The sequence below is a fragment of the Amblyomma mixtum genome, chromosome 3, assembly GCF_055824585.1.
Source record: "Amblyomma mixtum isolate Tamu chromosome 3, ASM5582458v1, whole genome shotgun sequence".
NCBI classification, from domain to species: domain Eukaryota; kingdom Metazoa; phylum Arthropoda; class Arachnida; order Ixodida; family Ixodidae; genus Amblyomma; species Amblyomma mixtum.
This window is the reverse complement of record NC_143014.1, coordinates 78,311,471-78,333,061: the sequence shown is the minus strand read 5'-3', so window position 1 is coordinate 78,333,061 and position 21,591 is coordinate 78,311,471. Positions and strand designations below refer to the sequence as shown.

The 21,591-nt window shown below is 43.8% G+C and overlaps 1 protein-coding gene across 1 annotated transcript in view; it reads left to right on the top strand.

Moving 5' to 3' along the window:
• Nucleotides 1-6,727: 6,727 nt before the first annotated feature.
• LOC149350704 (G patch domain-containing protein 1) overlaps nt 6,728-21,591 on the top strand; it is a 41,089-nt gene continuing 26,225 nt past the window's right edge. The window contains exons 1-8 of the mRNA XM_089579817.1: nt 6,728-6,964; nt 7,136-7,264; nt 8,957-9,042; nt 10,848-11,005; nt 13,640-14,003; nt 14,939-15,068; nt 20,122-20,328; nt 20,685-20,951. Of these exons, the coding sequence (XP_089435943.1) occupies nt 6,913-6,964; nt 7,136-7,264; nt 8,957-9,042; nt 10,848-11,005; nt 13,640-14,003; nt 14,939-15,068; nt 20,122-20,328; nt 20,685-20,951 (1,393 nt within the window). The 5' untranslated portion in view covers nt 6,728-6,912. The remainder of the gene's footprint in view (nt 6,965-7,135; nt 7,265-8,956; nt 9,043-10,847; nt 11,006-13,639; nt 14,004-14,938; nt 15,069-20,121; nt 20,329-20,684; nt 20,952-21,591) is intronic.

Here is a 21,591-nt window from a genome sequence, read left to right as displayed (position 1 = left end):
GTAGATCGGTATGTAGATCCCAGTAGATCGGCATGGGCCTACTTTACCCCCCCCCCCCCCCCCCCCCTTCCAAACGTCGCTATGCGGTAACAAGGGGAATATAGCAGCAGCCAACTACTCGACCCGCTACGCCGAAGCGAAAGCCCTACCTCCCCGCGGTAGCGCTGCCGAAGTTGCAAAATTGATCATCTGAAACCTTCTGCTTCGCCATGATGCCCCCGCAGTTCACACGAAGGGCATTGGATGTGTGTCTACTGCAGACTTTACCGAAGCAATCCTACACTACAGCCAGGGCTTGAAGTCAGGGGGGTCTCGCTGAGGTTTTAGACCCCCACCATTATTGACAAGGGATCTAGACCTCCCGCGCTAGATTGGAGGGTCTGCATGAATGCGAAGCAGGCAGCCATTTTATATTCTTCTTGTCAGTGATGGTGATGGTCGGAACATATCTTCTCTATCGTTTCGGAAATTTCACCGTGATTTTCAGTAAGAACCATTAACATCATGTTTTCTAAAACCCGAGAAGGAGAAAAATAATGTCAGCAGCACTACACAAAGGCTGGAAGAAAAATGGAAACCCGTGCCCTTACACCACGAGTCAGGCCAGAGCTGGACACTCAGCTCCAAAGCTACACAACAACGAGCTCACTGGCAAATTTTGGGGATTACTTGTTTCAGGTCTTTGCCATAAATTGTGCCAACCACATTCTTTAAAAAGGATTTTTCCCCTTTGTAAAAACCGGTGTGTGAAACAGGCCGCCAGCCATTTTCTCTCTCCCTCTTTATTTCCCTCTCCATCTGTGCTCGAATTAATAGAGACCGCCCTTCACAGGAGCTACCCATTAAGCATTACAGAAAAAATATAGCCACCTGAAGACGATTGCGTACCACCTACAAACTAACGGCCTAACGGAGCGCTTAGACAAAACGATCGCCGACGTGCTCGCCATTTACGTGACCACAGGATTTAATTACTAGATGTGCGCGAATAGTGCTTTTTTCAAATCGAATCGAATACGCATAGCGTAGCAGTGGTAATGAGCTTTATTTGGCTGCAAAATTTGTGGCCAAGGAAGTCGGCGGCATGTCGAACCAGAACCAGTTGACCCTCCGGTATACCTCAGGTGTGGATGACTCCATCCAGGCTTTCCAAGAGACAGGAAGTGTCAGGATAATGGAGGAACTGAACGACGACGGTACAGAGCTAAAAATCTTTCTCCGCTACCGAGTCGAATGTGAAAAGTGTACCTAAAAACCGAATCGAATACGAATCCAATATTTGTACTAATATCCGCTACTTGTGCGAATATGCGTACAAAATTAAACGAGCAACCGTGCGAAACACTGAAGCACCAACGGCGGCGCCACAGTATGGTGCCATAATTTGTAGAGTTAATTAAAAGATGCGCAAGTGCGCAGTTTAATTTACTTCGTTAGCAGTACAGTCTTCCTTCGGCGAAAAATTCGTGGTCTGCGGGAAGCCTGCCTCCCAGCGCCCCTACAGCGGATCGAAGAAGCCGGGGCACCTTCCGGGCCCGGAAGAGCACCTTCCAGTAGGTGATCCTCGGGGGATCCACCGGTAAATACATCTCCCACTATTCGAGCCTACCACCACCCACCTCCACCATCCAGAAGCCTTTGCCCACCAGAACCCCACGCAGCAGCGGAATGAAAAAGCGGCGAAATCAAATTTAAAGACGGAAATTCAAAATACATCCTTAGGACAGTAGCGTGGCTTTTTGGGCTTGTTGGTACATAGTTTCAATATACTGTAGCGCAGCAAAAGACGAGGACACAAGAGACGAGAAACGAACAGCACGAGCGCTAACTTCCAACAAATTTTATTCTCCTGAAGCATCACATTTATACGCCAGAAAACAGTAATCACATGTGCGAACAGTATCAATTCCTTAGAAACCCGAGCTCTTTATCTGAGAGGAGAATGGAAGGTGTGCTTACACACGCGCATCCTGACCTATTTATCTTTTCGGCTTCAATGATTTCGCGCGTTACCCTTTCTCTGCTTTTTCCTATTACCCGACATTTATCAAAGAAAGGCTTACAGGTTAAGAAAGGAATGCGACCGTCGTGTTCTCGGCGCCGAAAAAACTTGCAACGTTGTGCAAACTGGGAAAATCCAACACAAACAAAGCGCGCGGATGCACAACTAAGCACCAGAAGCCATACGTCACGTGCGATGAAGGTGTTGTGTATAAGATACCCTTATCATGCGGGAAACACTATATCGGCCAGACGGGGAGATGTCTGAACGAGCGCCTAATGGAACACGCTCGCAACGTCCGAAACGGGCAAGGCGGATCGCTCGTTGACCACATTCTCGCATGCAACTCAAAAACCTGTAAGCCTTTCTTTGATAAATGTCGGGTAATAGGAAAAAGCAGAGAAAGGGTAACGCGCGAAATCATTGAAGCCGAAAAGATAAATAGGTCAGGATGCGCGTGTGTAAGCACACCTTCCATTCTCCTCTCAGATAAAGAGCTCGGGTTTCTAAGGAATTGATACTGTTCGCACATGTGATTACTGTTTTCTGGCGTATAAATGTGATGCTTCAGGAGAATAAAATTTGTTGTAAGTTAGCGCTCGTGCTGTTCGTTTCTCGTCTCTTGTGTCCTCGTCTTTTGCTGCGCTACAGTATATTGAATCCTTAGGACGTCCTGAGGATTAAGTTTTGAGGACATTTTATCGACATTTCGTTGTCCTGAGGATGTCCTCTACGGATCCTCAACAAGTCCTCGCATAGTTCTGTTGTCCGGCTTCAGTATATCGTCCGGACATCCTCAAATTTTCTCTGAAGGATCTTAGTATGTTTTCAGTACGTCAGTCCCCAGAGGATGTGGGTCATTATTTGCTTAAATACTATAGGCAATGTGAACAGGAGTTGTGAAACAGCATTCGTTTTGCTTGATTTGTCTTTGATTCTAGAAAATAAAATTTGCAAAGTTTCGCCATGCTCAACACTGGTTAGTTTACCGCATTTGCTGGTACATACAGGTTGTTCTCCGTGCAATATTTTCATACAGCGACGACTACAACTCTTTCAGGAGTTGAACTCTGCCACAGTGGCGTCACGAGGGGGGTACAGGAGGTGCGGTCCGCACCGGGTGCAGAGCTCAAGGGGGTGCAGCTGAGCATACAAGCATACAAGGGGCGGGGGACACGCAATGCGTCTCTTAACAGTGAGCTCAGTGTTTCAGTTTCGAAACTCACAGCCTTCTCTGATTAGTTTGAGAGCGCACTTTAAGCAGAAATACCTTGGCGTTTAGACACCTGAAAGTGGCATTTATTGATCTGGATGAGGCCAAGCATCGGTGAGCATTGCACTTATTGACATTCATCCTTCAGTTGTATTTTCTCACCTTGCATAACGTTTTCCCTAGACGTTGAAACGTTCCTCAGGTTATCCTTGCCTGGGGTGTCATGAGACGGTAGGGGATTCTAATTTGCAACCTTTATAAAATAACTTGACATCTGCAATCCTTGACATCAGTTCTTGCAGTATTATCTGTTGAAATCAAACTAGCAAAAAAACATCGCAGTTGAAGGAACGATCAGCATCTTTGCGGCCCTCACGATGAGAAAGAAAAAAAATAAATTATTGCCTTTTTTTTTTGCTCCGTACAAACACTGCGTGAGAGAATTCGTTCACCAAGTGCCAAGACGAAACAACGAAACCGTGCGCGGGAGATGTAAGAAAGAGAGAGCATGCAAGTGAGAGAGAAGGCGTTTGAGAAGAGGCGCCCAGTGCCTCCCGATGAAGGTGGCGCGCAGGAAAAACGAAACTGGAACTCGTTACAGCACGACGCATTTTCTGTCAACTTCACATGGCATTTCGCTTGAATTTCTGCCGCAATGCCTTCGTTATTGAAGCAGACATTCCTTTAGTCATCGTCTTCTGTGGCATGTGTTTTAGTAATAAAACGCTTCCTGCATTCTAAACGGCTGTTCCTGTAATCTTTCCAACTAAAATTGGCGCACTAAATTTCTTTAGATAGAGTTGGGAACCCTTAATGCTTCCATTGTACGAAGTTCGAAATGCCTTGATATCTGTCTAGCCCACACTTAACTACAATTGCCATCCCGTCACTTCCAGTGCTTTAATCGGACTGAAGTGCTGGTCTTTACCTGTCCAGAAATGTTTCAACATTCTGGAGTACGCGACTCACTAGACGTTATAAAAGTGTTTGTTCTGCAGTAATGAATAATGTTTCCTTGTAATTCTTGCAATTTAATTAAGCTTTCTTCCGGTATCAGTCTAAACTCTCTTGAATGGCTGCCTTTTTGTTCTTGCTTATTCCAACGGCCATAAATCCAGTTGTTGTCTGTATGCCCGACTGGGCCATGCACCATTCGCCACTTCAGTGATCCTTTATCATTCCTGCTTAGTGAGTACACGCGTTTTCATATGCTGAGAAGGTGTTTGCATCAGTTGATTGTTGGTTTCTTTGTAGTTATCCTTGCAGATATCAATTCAGTGATTTTGTATATCTTGAAATAGTCCTTGGCCGGTTGTCGTTTTAACTCTTCCTACCTTTTCCCACTCATGTTATAGTAAACCTTTTAAGTGCTCACAGAGTATTTGCGATTCTTTTCGTACTGTCAATCGCCACAGTCACCTATGTCTTCAAAAGATGATTGTGTTTATTATTAATGCGCCTTTAATTAAAAAGCAAATTTCAGACGTTTTGTTTTTCTGGCCCTGCTAATATGAACATGAAAATATATTCACAAGTGGGTTTTTCATGCAATTGTTTATTGAATTATGTGTCATATTGTATGGAGCGAGCTCGACACTGAAGCGAAAAACTGCGATAGCACCGTGACTGGAAGAGAAGGGGGAGGGGAAGATGCGCTGGCCATCACACCGGGTGCAGCCACTGCTCTGCCACCTCAGTGCAAGATCCACCTGGACGAATGGCCCCAAAATCTAGACAGTCTAACCCCATCAGAATCATGCAGTGCAAAAGAACAGGTTTAAAAGCCAAAAAATCTTAAGACATCTCCTCAAGGCACATATTTTCTACAGTCACAATGATTTTTTTCATTATAACGCTATTGTACACAGATATCTTTTAATAAACCAGCAGTTTTTAATTAATGAAAGCCGAGTGCGACGAATAAAGCTTGTTTTAACTTAGTTCAGTGCCACAATATTGGTCAGCGATAGGACGTTTGCAGGACGTTTGAAGAACTTTCATCCTCAAGTCGTCTAGCAAAGTACAAACTGAGGACATCCTCATGAGGACGCTTGTTCGTGATGCACTCAAAATGTACTCAGAATGTTGTTCGGGATGAGGACGTTCTGACCATTTGAGGATGTCCTCAGAACGTCCGTACCTCCCTCCCTCTCTCCCCTTCCTTCCTTCCTTCCTTCCTTCCTTCCTTCCTTCCTTCCTTCCTTCCTTCCTTCCTTCCTTCCTTCCTTCCTTCCTTCCTTCCTTCCTTCCTTCCTTCCTTCCTTCCTTCCTTCCTTCCTTCCTTCCTTCCTTCCTTCCTTCCTTCCTTCCTTCCTTCCTTCCTTCCTTCCTTCCTTCCTTCCTTCCTTCCTTCCTTCCTTCCTTCCTTCCTTCCTTCCTTCCTTCCTTCCTTCCTTCCTTCCTTCCTTCCTTCCTTCCTTCCTTCCTTCCTTCCTTCCTTCCTTCCTTCCTTCCTTCCTTCCTTCCTTCCTTCCTTCCTTCCTTCCTTCCTTCCTTCCTTCCTTCCTTCCTTCCTTCCTTCCTTCCTTCCTTCCTTCCTTCCTTCCTTCCTTCCTTCCTTCCTTCCTTCCTTCCTTCCTTCCTTCCTTCCTTCCTTCCTTCCTTCCTTCCTTCCTTCCTTCCTTCCTTCCTTCCTTCCTTCCTTCCTTCCTTCCTTCCTTCCTTCCTTCCTTCCTTCCTTCCTTCCTTCCTTCCTTCCTTCCTTCCTTCCTTCCTTCCTTCCTTCCTTCCTTCCTTCCTTCCTTCCTTCCTTCCTTCCTTCCTTCCTTCCTTCCTTCCTTCCTTCCTTCCTTCCTTCCTTCCTTCCTTCCTTCCTTCCTTCCTTCCTTCCTTCCTTCCTTCCTTCCTTCCTTCCTTCCTTCCTTCCTTCCTTCCTTCCTTCCTTCCTTCCTTCCTTCCTTCCTTCCTTCCTTCCTTCCTTCCTTCCTTCCTTCCTTCCTTCCTTCCTTCCTTCCTTCCTTCCTTCCTTCCTTCCTTCCTTCCTTCCTTCCTTCCTTCCTTCCTTCCTTCCTTCCTTCCTTCCTTCCTTCCTTCCTTCCTTCCTTCCTTCCTTCCTTCCTTCCTTCCTTCCTTCCTTCCTTCCTTCCTTCCTTCCTTCCTTCCTTCCTTCCTTCCTTCCTTCCTTCCTTCCTTCCTTCCTTCCTTCCTTCCTTCCTTCCTTCCTTCCTTCCTTTGGAGCTGCAGCGCTGTGGGAAGCAGACGACGCGCCTATCCGCATGTCCGTCGCGCATGCGCAGATAGCAGTGAAGGTGAGATAAGTGATAATAATCCTAAAAATCTTGAAAATCTGTGGAGGACAACTGTAAAAATCTTTCCTCTTTCATGATATTTATCAATGTGTTGCATGTCCTGAAGACATTGGGACAAATTAGGCTTCGAGCGAGGATATTTAAATTTTACGGAGAACTCGAAAAAAAGAACTTGGTTACCTCAAAGAAAATCAGCAACGGCATTCGGATTATATTGTGGCGTAACTGCAGTTCTCCGAGTTGTTCTGCGCAATGAATGCAGGCTTATTGTGCCACTTGTCTGCTTTGGCGATCGACTACTTTACGATCTGGCTACAATGCTCTGGTTGTGTTAAAAATGGCGGCGCCCTGTAGTTTGAGATAGCGTATTTGCGTTGTGTTGGAGAATCTTATGGTCTTTTAAATTTTATCTGGCCGTGCTGCCGCTGATTGCTCGGCAGAACTTTAATATGTCAGGAGAATGTGTATTTATTGGCACTCCTTTAGAGGAACTTGAGCAAGGTGTGTTTTGAATTGTATATATTGCATAGCAAAGACCAAATAGCCAGTGATATTTTCATCCCAAACCACTAATGCTGTCGTTTCGAGTTGTTAGTTGCCCCATATGTCGATTTACGTTATGTGGGTTTTTACTCACATGCTTGACATGTTTCCTGTAATCTATCATGCCAGATGAAGTCCCCCGGAAGAAGTTCCAGCCCGACCTCACCGTCAGAGATGCTCAAGGGAGGCGCCGGTTTCATGGAGCTTTCACGGGCGGATTTTCAGCTGGATTTTTTAATACTGTTGGAACAAAGGAAGGTAAGGACGGACGAAGATTTTGAGTTCGGTATTCCGTGTATGGTGCTAATAACGCTGGAGGCAAATTTCTGTAGCTTTGTAGCTTCTGTAGCTTTACGTTTATGGGAAGGATGTGACTAGAGTTCCGTCCAGACAGAACAACCGCTGCTGGAGTTCTGTTCAAGCGTAAAAAACAAAAAAAAAAACAAAAGAAAAAGTGGCATTGGCGTCGGAGTCTACAGAGTGGCAATAAGCGCGAATCAGATTAAAATATTGGACCTGCCCACTGAGCAAGCTTGTTATACCTTTCTTTTAAATATGTAATTTGTGTAACTTCAAAATTTTGAGAACGTGATGGGAGAAAACAGCCCGTAGACATAGGGACGCAAGAAGAGGGGAGAATTGCCTATTCTTCTGTCCCGTGAGAACCAACCGCACCAACCAGCCTAACAACACTTGTTAACAATTTTGAGCTCATTAAGGCGGGGGTCCCGCGCTTTTGCGGCCACTGGCCATTTGTCACAATGTTTGCGCGATCACTGTGATTCTCCCACTTATGACAGAACAGCAAGTTTTAGTTCATTGGAAATCCATTAGGATTCATTAGGATCCCACCGGCGGCATGTGGTTATTTTCTTCTTCTGCTTTCTTATCAATTATCTTTAAGTGGTTGCTTATTTACACTGTTAACCTCCAATAATTTAACACCACAAAATTGGAAGAAAAAAAACATCCCTTATGCTTCTCGGTTTCGGTGGCTGTTGGCTTCCGTCATGTATGTCATAACGAGCACCTCTTTTCCCTTCACTTGTAGGCTTAATAATTTAATGAGGGCCTTGAATCTGGCAGCCTTGATGCCATAAGTAGCATAAAAGGGCTCTAACACAGCTTCCGTCCTCACTGTTCGACCACGTTCCGACGTGGCACTCGCGGTAATACAGGACGCATTACGTCCGCCGTGATGGACAAGGGTAGTGCTGGTGAAGACGCTCAAGGTTCATTTACATTACACATAAATACCTCCGGAAGCGGGAGAATGGACAGCCGTCACCATAGCTCTGTTGGTAGAGCACCGGACACGAAATTCGGAGGTCGTGGGTTCGGATCCAACCGGCGGCATGTGATTGTTTTTTCTTCTGCTTTCTTATCACTTATCTTTAAGGGATTGAATATTTGCACTGTTAACCTCCAACAATTTAACACCACAAAATTGTCAGAAAAAAGCATCCCCTATGCTGTCTGTTGGCTTCCGTCATCCACTGAAGGCAAACACCGCTCGGCGTTTTCTGAGATTAACGTTTCATCTTAATGCTGCAGAAGCAGCCCTCTTTTAGGTGCTGTTGTTTCTCCAAAAAATTTCCCACAAGCAGGCAAGTTGAACAAAAGTATTGCTTTATGCACATTTCTTGCTCACTGCACTTGTACCAATAATTATTGCTACTGACAATACATACCATTGAAACGTAATTACATTTATCTTTCTAATGAGCTGAAACTTCTTGTTCTGTCATAAGTGGGAGCACCACAGCGATCGTACAAGCATTGTGGCAATGAAAGCATGGGACCCCCGCCTTAAATGTACAGCTCAGTTTGCCTCTTTGTTTATTATAATCAACTAACACCCTACTGTGGTGATCATATACTGTCAGTATGTGCTTAGCCGACCATTTTGTGTCAGTAATGTTCTTGACACTTCTGTGTGGTAACACCAAGGCTGGACTCCCTCAACCTACAAGTCCTCAAGGTCTAACAAGTCAGAAAATGTTGCATCCCGGCCAGAGGACTTCATGGATGAAGAGGTAAGTGTGCTTTAAGGCATATTTCAGTGGCCATCGTGTCTCACGAGAAGTACTATCATATATGAACTGACTATTAGCATTCTCACCTTTGTCATTGCTGATTGTGCGTCCAATTTTCTGTATTCTGTGGTTGAAAATGAAGCCATCTACCAAGCCACCACGGTGGCTCAGTGGTTATGGTGGTTGGCTGCTGACCCGAAAGATGAGGGTTCAATCACGACTGCGACGTTCATATTTTGATGGAAGCGAAATGCTAGAGGCCCGTGTACTGTGCGATGTTGGTGCACTGTCAAGAACCTCAGGTAGTCGAAATTATCCGGAGCCCTCCACTACAGTGTCACTCATAGCCTGAGTCGCTTTGGGACGTAAAACCACATAAAACGAAACCAAACTGAAGCCACCTACCAATGTGATACCTCTATGAAGTCAGCATTGGAAAGCCATTGGCATTACGCCCATTGCTTTGAAATGTACAGAACAACCAGCCACAGCAGTTCTTGCTGTGCTGTGATCCTATGTGCTGCAGTTTTGCTACAAAAAGTACCTACAAACAAAAAGTTGAGGTAGTTGGAAAAGCATTTGTAAAGAGAACAGCACAGTGACGGAGGACGAAGGGAGTAGAGAAGGCTGGCACTGTTCACTTACACATGGCCCTGTGGTTCAGTGCATGTGACGTACTGCTGTTGCACAAAGTCACAGATACAATACCTTGCTGTAAAAAATGGCGGCAAAATTTTAAAATTCCTGTATACTAAAATAACTTGGCAATTGAAGTCATCCCAGGGCTCTACGCTACATTATCCATCATAACCCTGGTTTATCATCCAAAAATAATTTCCTGTTTAATAAGCTCAAAAAGACACTATGATCCCCAAAATAAATTAGGAACTTTTACTAGCTAAACTTTATACTGAGAAGTTAAAACATGCCCTGGATTATATTTTGTTCATGTCCTATGGACTTTTCTGTTTACATGAAGAAGAAAAACAAACTGCTAGTAATAAACTGCAGGTTGTAATGTGAGAAAAGCCTGGAAAAGATTAGTTTGACGAATGGTGACTACACTGGTTTCCCTTGATGCTGTACAGACCTCTTATTACCTAGTTGCTTTTTCATACCAAAAGCGTTCATCTAACTCTTCCGTCCTTCCCCTTGGATAGCATTCATGACCTCATTGTTGACTAATGATAAGGTCACATAGTGGCATCGTCTTGCAGTCACAGTGCTTGGAGTAGAGAAAGGGTAACCTAAGGCGTGGGAACTGAAAGCAGAATATTTTGTTTTGTATGCTGTTGGAACCACCAATCAAAAATCATGTTGAAGGATCTATGGCAAGCTTATCTTTAGCCTGACTTGCCATCTCTTTAGATTCAGCAAAGTAAACTGAAGCAAACTTAAACAACAGGTCTAGAATTGCTTGGGTTGTCAAGTTTTTATTATAAATTATTGACGAAAAGAAGGTTGGCATTGCCTACTCATTGTATATATTGTAGATTGTGGATTCAATGGATCTTGGACATTCACTGATTGTAGATGAATGAGGTGAACATGGTCATAAAACAGACTATTATGCCAAACCTAACATCAAATGCAACCTTTGTGTGTGTCCGATGTGCAGCAATGTAATGCATGTCTGCAACGGATTGCAGTTGTTAGTGCTGGCTGTTCTGTGTCCATCCACAAAAAAACTTTAAATGTTTTTTTAGCGCTAGTAAATGGGTCCAGTTTTAAACCGTTTTTATTCGCTAAAGACTTTGGCTGAAAGTGGTCTTGCCCCCTGATCTTCATTCATTTCTGTAATTTAGGACTTGGGAGAATTTGGAATTGCCCCCAAGAAGGTTCAAGTGCTAGATGATTTTGCTGACTTTGCTGAACAACGGAAGCGAGTGAGAGACCCACCACGCATGCATGATGGCCCCATTCCTGGCTCGCCACCACTGAAAAACCTTTTCAAGCCTGTAAGGTAGGGTTCCCTTATTTCACTGAAGTATATCTTTGTGATGCTGAATGTTGCGATGCTAGAACAGTGGAACTGTTAACAGAATGCACTAACTGTGTTTTCTTTGTTCATTGGCCAGGTTACACCAGTGATTGTGGAGGCCTAGAAGCTTCCTCCTCAGCCATTTTTTTTTTTTCAGTAATATGAACCACTTAGTTCATGCTTTTGGAACTACTTTGAGTGCATGAGTAGAGCCACTGTAAGTGTAGGAGTGGAGCCACTATAAGGGTAGGAGTGGTGCTGCTCTGTTTTGTGCACAGTGCGGGTCGCTCATTAGTAGGTTTGGATGTCAGCATCAGAGCTTTACGGGGAAACTAAGTCTTAGAAGCGCTGCTGTTGAACTGATATTTTTCACTGGTCGAGTTTTTAAAGAGACTGACTACTGAATTTGAAGCCTGAAATTTTTTCGCCGTAACAGACCATCTAAGGGGCTCGATTCTGCAGTAGTCTTGTTAGAAACACTATAGAATATTTTTACTCAGAACTTTTTGATCAGTGGATGCTCCTGTTTTTGTGTATCTCGATGCTGGAAACCATGATCAGCGAGAGCGATGGTGTTTCGAGCTGCCCAGTCCTGCTCTGCTTTCCCCTCTTTGCTTTCCCTGCTCCACTGAACTCTCTCAGTGCCTTCTCTTTTTCAGTGACCTGCACCGCCTTCTTTTTACATCCATGGCCACCTAGCTTCTTTGCACTCGCTGCGCACTTTGCCTCATGATCATTAAAAAGCTGGCTTGTCCTGATGTCTTTTAAGCGTGGTTGTGAAGGTCGCTTTAACTATTTTGAAAAGCTTAAAAAAATATATATCTTACACTATAATCACACCTTGGTTCCAAATATAGCATGAGGTGCATTCTGAAGCATTACTTGATGTCTTCCACTGAATTTCACGGATTCTTTGTCCTCAGTACATGGAATTTAAAATTTTGAGCCGCAAAAAGTTAGGGGCCCTAACCATGACCACTTAGTTCATACCAGATTGCAACCAGTTTCTATAGGGATGACTTTTGTGAACCTTGCCTAAAAAAGTACAGGCTCATCTTGTCTAACTAAGCACTCAGAACAGATAATCAAGATTGTGCACGTTTCAAGCACCTACACTGCTTGGAAAAATTTTTATGCATTATTGGCTTAATCATAAAAGTTTTTATTACGGTGTTTGATGGTGGGACAAATTCAAGCATATTCAGAAACAGATTCGATTATACCTTGAGTGATCACTGAAGCAGTCATTTCTTCAGCAGCCACCTTGGTGTGGACGGCCTGCTCCAGCATATGAAATCTGCCATGAAAAAGGTTGGGGTATGCTTGTTGGCTATTTGGCGGAGCTGATATGTGAGACCGTTCAACCTTTTTTTTTGTGCTCACCGTTTTACCTTCTTTCCTCACTTTAAGGTTTACTTTTCAGTAGACACATAGACGTTGCACCTTGTGTGTGTTTGCTTGAAGCCAATATTCTTTAAGGGGGGATGCGGGTGGGTCTTGAAATCACAAAAAATCTGGACAAAGTCGATTTTTATAAAAACAGTTTTTTGTACTAAATATACTATATAAATAACTATATTTCCACAAAATATCCATGCTCAAAACGATTCCAGGGTACAAAAAAAAAAGATTGTCTTGAGAGTCGTGCGGCCGAAAACGAAGCACAAGCTGAAATGACATTCCGCTTCATGCCGTCACAATTCTGAAGACATTCATCAACTGCTACGATTTTGCTTCCTTTGAAAGCTCGTGTCACACCCTTTCATTTGCCACCTTCCAAGATGGCATCAGAGCAGCGCAGCCAACGGTGGTACCTACAGCGATTTTGCCACTGCATGATTTCCTGCAACTCAGCAAGTGCACACGGGGTTGAGGTCACTTTATCTCTGTTCGCCATTTTACAAATACAGTCTCTGCCTTATCGGCTTTTCCTCTCGTTTGGCTTAGGCACTTGAATTGAGCTTGGTACAAATTTATTTGAGAGGAGTAGAGCTCTGTGGTGATGCTGTTTTTACTGGATTTTACATTGTATGCGTAAAATTTAATTATTTGCTTTGCTAAATTACCGGCCAAACCATTTCGTGTGTTCTGTTGATAGATTTTTTTTTTTTAGCGATGTATTTTTCAGTGAGGAAAATGTAAAAACAGCACCACTACATTAAGTGCATCTTGGGTGATGCAGTTCTGTAAATATTTCTAATAGCTTATAAACATTTTTGCTTTACAGCCTGTAACGATTTGAAAAGCCCACTTAGAACCACAAAACTCCTTATTGATCATATTCTAGTTGAGCTATTCAAAATCTTTTTGCACATTTATACTCTATAGTATAAAGAAAGCATACTTTTGTGGTAATTACAATAAGGATCGTGTCATAAATAAAAAATAGATTTAAGAGCCACATCCCTCCTTAAATGTTTTGCTATCTTACAATCCACTGTGGCTTGCCACTGGGGTCTAGTTGTACAGTTGTGCATGTTTGCTTGAAGCCAACTATTCTTTTCATGTTTTCTTTTCTTAGAATGCACTGTGGCACATGGCTGTGATGTAGCTGCAAATATTAGTCTGTATTGCAAATTTTACCAATTTGTGCTGCTATGATTCTGGTTTTTACAGCCAGAGCATTGGTGTCAAGCTCCTAAATCTCATGGGTTGGAGACAAGGGCAAGGCATTGGAGAACGTGTCAAACGTGGCAAGCCAAAACAGGCTGAGGAAGAGCCGACTGTGAAAGTGTATGGCTGTGCCTTACCGCCAGGCTCAGAATCATCCGAAGAGGAAGATGTGTTTGCAGCAGAGCACACCTTTGCACCAGCTGATGTAGATGATGTGCTGTATGTGCCCAAAGACAACCAGCATGGCCTTGGATATGTCCCACTAGATAAACACTCTGTGCTGTCAGCACCAATTGATACTGACCAGCCTACAACAACGAAGTGCAGCCTGGAAAAGGGAAAACGGAAACTTGCCATTACAGGACAGGTAGCTACATTATGTCCTTGTCAGAGCCTTTGCTTTCATAGCTAACCTGCCAGCCACTGTCATTGCTTACAGGTTTAGAAATAGGTAACATTTTGCACTGCGTAGCAAGCTACAAGAAACATTGACCAGAAGCTTCCTATTAATGCAGTGTTAATGCCTAACGGTCCTCATTGTATACTTCATGCCATGACCTGCTAGAACCTGGCTGACACAATTTTAAAACAGACATGTGATTTTAGGGTCAGCACTGACTGATCCCAAAGACTGTGTACTGATTTTGTTATGGGGGGAAATATTTGTCTCAAATTTGTCTGATTTCAAAGCCTTTTTTTTTTCATGCAATAGTAATTTCAAAATTGCTAAAGATAGTTAGTAGCGTTTGCCTTTCCTACAGAATACAATTGCAGTACGCAAGATGGAAAATGCAGCACAAGGGTACAATGCAGCACAAGGTGACACAAATTGAGGGCCTAATTGGCAACTGAAAATTTATTCTTTTGTGCGTGCTAAAATGTATTCAGGCCTTTTAAACAATAGAGAAATGTTGATGACAATGTGGAGGATTAAAGCACCATCCTTTTTTCTTGTAGAGGTATTTGCAGGTGTAGTTACAGGTGTGTCACCATATGTTCAAGTTAGAAGTGTCATGCACATCCTGTTCTCTATGCCACTTGTTATGTGCACATTGAGAAAATTAGCTGCTTATACAGGCTACTTCACTTTCTTTTTGCTTCTTTTTAGGGATTGTGTGTCAGCCAGCCTATGTGCAAAACCGTATTTATGTTAACATGCATGGCGTAACACTTTTTATATTGAGGCAAATTTTACCTTTTGGAGGAAGTTGTGTTGAGATTGTCATGTAATTTTATTGCATGGAAGAAAAACAGGTTTTTGCACTTTGAGAGTAAGATTATCTTTCTGTTATGTCTTTTTAGGCATTTGGTGTTGGGGCATTTGAAGAGGATGATGGTGACATTTATGCACGTGAAGATATGTCTCAGTACAGTTTTGAGTTGGCTGATGAACCTGATGACAAGCCTCACAGGGCACTTCCGGCAATTGAAGGTACGAATTAAACTCAACTGGCTCCATTTAAGTAGTGTTTAATATGCATTACTCCCCCTCATTGAAGAGGAGAACCCTTTGAAGCCCCTTCAGGGCTTTGAAGAATTGATTACTTATTAGCAGTATGCGAAAACAACAGTCTGCTAGTACAGTTCAGAGCATGAGCACGAGGGTGGGCGCACGAGAGAGCAGTGTTGTCACTTTGTCGAGCACTGTCTGATGCCACACACAGCTTCAGATGTCAGTACTATAAAAATGCTGTGGTTGGGGTGCCATGTGGAAAAACAGTGATGCCTGTTGCAGGAAACGTAATAACACTTCATGGCAAGTAGGCAAGGAGACACAAGCATAAGTACTGGCTTAATAGGCCAACCTCACCTTGAGTTTTGCTGCATCGCTGCTGTCACAGAGGCTTCCAGTAATTCCAATGTAGCTTTTAGGAGAGGTTGAATGGCCTTTACAGTTGGAAGCACTTAGGCTGATGAGTGTTAGATGCCTCACTTCTTCTTTGCTAATTCGAACCAATATAAACTAGTATGCTGAAATATGCCATAGAACATGCACCTCCAGTGGTAGTCAGAAGCACCAGCGAAGCAAAATGTGCTTTTTTTTTTTGGACACTGGGCTCAAGGTTGCTGTGGATGCCTTAGCATAATGTTGAAACAGGCAAAACTACAGTCATCATGGCCTCCGTAAAAGCCATACGCATGCATAGCGAATGCGATGAAATCAGCCTGTTCTTCACTCACTGAACTGTTCGGGTGATGTTATCACTGGATTATGGCACAGTGTGCATCATTACTGCTCTGAAAGAGCATCATTATACAGGCTCACGTAACTGCACTCACAACTGTGCATACTGTTGGTAAATATTCACAACGTGCTCTTACTAGCAGTGTTCCCCTCGTGCTCCCCGCCTATGTCTAGCATGCGATGTATCTTGGAAAAATAAAAGATAGATGCAGTATACAGCATTTTTGTGGTGAGGAGGAAAATACCCGCGAACTCTGCGTGTGCAGCACCACTCCTCCTCTCTGGTATGCATTGGCGCAGTGGGCACCAAGGCGTAGTACACAAAATACCTATGTGCTATGCTCTTTTGTGTGACAGAGTAGTTGCAAAGCGTTTTGCGTCTAGGCATCGCCACGAATCTAGACTCAAGTTTGTCTGGCTACCACTGTGTTGTTGTCGACTGTAGTAACAACTATCTGAAGTAGAAAAAATGGTCTCCAGAATCATACGAAATGCATCGACAGCCGCGGAATGTGTGTGGCATAGGCTGTTTCTGTTGCACCAATTCACACTGGGCAAAGACTAGGGGTGCCTTTGGACTGCAAGCACCAAACAAAGGGTTTCATCCTATCAGCTGCATCTCATGCGTGCTCTGAACACTTCATTGGTTGGGAGCGGATTGTCAAAAATTTAAATGTGTGCCAGGCTCTATTGGCAGCAAAAATTTATGGCATGTGGGTGAGCGAAAAAGAAATTGTTTCAGCGCATTGCTGTAAGCCGATAGCCTGGAATTTATGAAGGTATGAGGACATGATAATACAAAGTGACGTGGTCACAAGGCAGCGTTGGAGCTTTTTTTTTTTTCCCCCCCCACAGAACACATACCTCATTCATTTTTGCTGATGATAGTTTGTGTCCATGTGGCCTGGCTCCTCGTGGCCCTCGTAAATGAAGGCATCGGTTCCCTCCGTTGCATTCTAAATTCCTTTAGCTTAAGATTTTAACAACAGGGCCTGAGAACACTGCACACCAAGAGTTCAAAATCCACGAACAGACTGTCGGCGTCACTTCGTTATCAGCTGTTGCCATCCACTTGTAGTAAAAGCATCTGAATTCTATTATAAATGGCACACAGCTGCACAGGGGTGCATGCTGGAAAATGTTAAAATGATAGCAGCAGGCAGCTGTCATAATATGGCAGCTCCTCAGAGAGCATGCAGCACAATGAAATTTGTACATATGTGAAACGCAGTTGCTCTTTGTAAATTTTTTTTTTTTTTTCAAATCATTGTCTCCTAAGATAGAGGGGTGAGTGAGTGGCTAATACATGAGCATGGCCCTTAGTTGAGTGTGTAAAGTATATAGGCCAAGACTTTATTTTGGTGAGTGCTTCCCTTTAGCAGGATTCACATGGGGGGGATGTAGAGGGAGGGAGCATTGATGATGCCACCGGTCAGTGGAAGTCCCTGCCCTGCCCCCATGGTGGAGAGGCGAGGGGGCTCCCAATGCCACATCTGAGCTCATTCGCTTCTGCCATCGGCCGCTGGCTGCCTCCTCATGGAAGCGGGAAGCATTTGTGCCTGCTGAGCGAAGCTCTCTCACCTCCTGGGGCGTTGACGCCCACGCTAGACCCACCCAGGCGCCCAAAGGCGTGACATTTTTTGTGACGTGCACACTCCACCCTCGAGAGTGGTGAAATTCCTCATATGAATACCCCATTCAGTTCATGCTGTGGTCACAAGTGGGCCTTAATAGAATTTACATCTTACTGGCAACAACTATACTGTAGTTTTATTTTTATATATTCTTTACAGCATATGATTGTAACTTATACTTTCACCTATAGTGAACTCTCACTTGAGTGAACTTCAAGGGACCGAAGGAAATAGTTCACTTAACTGAAAGTTCACTAAACTGAATATTCACTAGACTAACATAAGACATGGCATATAGAGTCAAAAGTTTGAAGTGCAATTCATGGAGCATAAGACATGGCATCCATAGTGTCAAAAGTGTGAAATGGAATTTATACATATCAACTTATACAAGGTGCATAGCAGTTAAAACGCTGCCTTTCTCACTTTGAAAAAAAATCAGTAATCTTCTTCTGCACTTGTACATTTAAAGCACAAGAAGTTACATAACTGTCGAAAGAGTCAATGTTTTTGTAAACTTCTTCTGGCACAGCTCGCTGTTGAGACACAAAGTCTCTGAACTTTCCGATGCACCCTACAACCTCAGCTAGAGTTACAGGGCTTGAAACTGGCTCTGCAGTTGCCTCCTCTTCATCGCACTCGTCTTCCTCTGGACGAACACTGGAAACAATCTCCAGATCAGTCTGTCCAGCACAGGTAATCAGTGCACTGTCACACAGTGCATAGTCTTCAAACGAAGTACTATTGCTATCGACCTCCAGCTGATGACAGATCTCTGTCCACATCGCGGAGTCTATCATCTCGTCGCGCTGTTCCTCAGGCTCGCATTCATTGCTCAGGGGGGAAAGGCCAGATTTCTGCCAGCAGTTTATAATGGTAGCCGGAGTTACTGACCACCAAGAGCCTGTCACCATCTCGGCCGCCTGCCTGATGTTGATGGAGGCATTGCTGCCAATCCTCAGATTGATCAAAATCCGCTGAACCAGCCGCCGCCGGTACTCCACCTTCAAATTTTGAATGATGCCCAGGTCGAGCGGTTGAAGCACAGCCGTGCAGTTGGGCGGAAGGTATTTGACACGCACATTGCTCAAATGAACATCAACAAGGTGGGCTGAGCAATTGTCTACTATGAGAAGAATGTTTCTCTTTGCATTCCTCATTTCTTCGTTCAGGCTCAGGAGCCATTCGCTGAATATATTCCTGGTCATCCATGCCTTTTGGTTGCTTTTATAGGTACATGGCAGTGAAGGGAGACCTTTAAAACATCGCGGTTTCGCATATTTCCCTATTACTAGCGTCTTGAGCTTGTGGGTGCCACTGGCTTTTCAGCACAAGAGTACAGTAATTCTTACTTTTGATTGTTTCCCGCCTTTGCAGCTGTCGTCCTTGAATGCCATTGTTTTGTTTGGAAGAGTCTGTTAAAACATACCAGTCTCATCCGCGTTGTACACGTCGTCAGGTAAATATCCGATAATGACATCGCATAGTTTTTCTTCCCTCCAGGTTCTCGCTGCCTCTTGGTCGGCACCCTTGCTTTCGCCGCAGATCGTTTTCCACACGATCCCATGCCTATCCCGAAATTGCGTGAGCCATCCACTGCTTGCTTCGAAGCCGCAAACGTCCAGAAGTAGAGCAGATTCCTTCGCTTTGCCCTGTATCATCGGGCCGGACACTGGGATGTTTTGGGAGCGTAGGTCGCGAAGCCATACTGCAATGGCATCGTCCACTTCTCTGAAATACCCCGTGCAAAGTCGTTTCCTGGCGGGATTCATTGAAGTTTCTCCTTCAAGCTTCGATTTTTGTTTAACTATAGTTGACAACGTCGACAGTGCGATTCCATACTCCTTTGCAACGTCCACTTGCCTTTGACCCTTGTCCAGGCGCTGAAGGATTTCCAGCTTGTCCGACAGAGACAACCGCTTCCGTTTCGTCACACTCATCTCGAAAGTGGGCACGCGAATTGCCGTTTTTACTTGAAACTGAAGGCTGAACGGAGCCAATGAAAAGCACACACCACGTGGGTTGTTTATGTGGACACGCGGAAGCGGCGAGACCAGAAAGAAAAAGCGACGTTCACGACTAGGCGTAGGCGATCGGAAAAGAACAGGCACACCACGTGGTTTGTGGTGCGACACATTGCCGCGTTGCTCTGGCGGCGCTGTAAACGCCAGCGATGTTATTTTCTTTGTGGCCTCCGAGATCACTTGCGCGTTTCACTATTGATCTCGGAGGCCATGCCTCGTTGCCGTTTTTTTTTCCGCACCGCTGCTTGCCCCATGGGCGCTGTAGCGCGAGCAACGTTACACTGCCGCAGGAGCAGCGGTTCGATGAGGGCAGGCATCGGTTGCGCCTGCAGTGCAGGGCTCAAAACTTCGTTGAACTGATCGGAAAAATAAGCCTGGGTCCTCTGAGCGTGTTCGTTAAACTGAAATATTCACTATTCCGAAATTCGTTTAAGTGAAACATTTGTGCATAGAATCTATAAGAAAACTGCCGGGGATTTTTAAAAAGTTTGTTATTCTTAAATATTCGATAAACTGGCATTCGTACAACTGAGAGTTTACTTATGATGAATCCGCCTGTTTACTTTCTTGTGATCTGTGTGAATATTTGTTGTTTGGTAATATCAGTGCAATTGTAAATGTGTGGAAATGTTTTTTTTTCAGGAAGAAGGAGCGAGCCTGTACGTGACCTTACTAAGACAATGGAAGGCTTTCACCTGGCGAAAGAGCCACGAGCAGTGTTGAAATTCTACCCACCACCAAAAATCCCTGCAGACTTTAAACCTATTCATGAGGCTCCCAGGCGAGAACGAAGACGTTTTGAGGAACCTAAAAGTGACTTGTGCAAAGAAAAGAAAACGGAGCACACAGGTAAGGATACAGCAACTTCATCTCAGGCATTTCCAAAGCTTTTAAGAGGTTTTATTTTGTTTTATTAGTAAGAATAGCATATAATTCACTGTCTGGTATTCAAAATGTTTTTCAGCTTACTGTTTTGCTGTAAGCTTCTGTTATTCTCATTGGTTTAGTTAATTTCTAAATTTTGTGGCATTTCAGCTAGTCAAAGGTTTCATTATGTGTGTGCGTTTGTAGCTGAATTAGGTCTCTTCAAACTACCGATAAGCCAAACCTTTTGGCGCTTGTAAGGCCTTTTGTTTTGTCTTGCAACAACATCTTATACCATAAATGCATGATTTTCTGTCTTACAGTAATCTCACTCTTTTCAGGATCTGTCTTTGATCTCGTGTCACCAGCTGACCGGGAGAGACTTGAAAGCATCAAGAATGCTGGCAGTGCTGAAACAGTGAAAGGAATTGTGAACTCCAGCCTCTCTCAGCCATCTCAGCCTGTTTCTCAGCCAATGTCGCCCTCTAAGACAGCCGTATCTGTTCCTTCCTCGGAGCCAGGAAGACCCATGAAGCCATTTGCTAGAGATGAGGCAAAGCAAAGGCGCTTTGAGCAGTATTTATCTCTTCTAAACTCAAATAGACTTGGTAAGTGCATAAATTTTTTTTTGTAGGACCTTTCTTAAAATACTCATTTGCAACTCATGCAGTGGTTACTGTACACCAGGCAGACAGCTTGCCCTATATCTTTTAACTTATTTTGCTTAGCAGTACTACCACATTCTAAACATGGAGGCTTGACTGCAAGCCTCTTACCCTTGTGGATAATGCAGGCTGATCCACACAGTTTGTACCAGACATGTAAGTGGATATACTGAGACACCCAAAAACTGAGACCAAACTGGGTTTGATTAACTTATATGATAGTGTGCAAAGACTATTGTTGTGTATAAAGCACTGAACTTGGTTGTATATTATGTTATAGCTGTGTATAATAATTGAGCTATTGCTATCATAGTCTAATGGCCCTCAGAAAGCGTGTATACCTTTGTTGTCCTATTGTTTTTTACTTTTTTAGATTAAGCTTTAAAGCGAGTATTTTTCAGAGCATCTCTTTTGAACAACTCTGTGCACAAGAACAATGACTACTTTAGAAAGGGTTGGGAATTGTGAGAAAGAAGCTACAAATGCCAAAACAACCAAATAACATCAATTAGTTCCCTTGCACCTTCTAAAGAAACTTCAGTGTTTGGCACCAGCAGTGCTTTGCGCAGTGTTATCCTTGTGA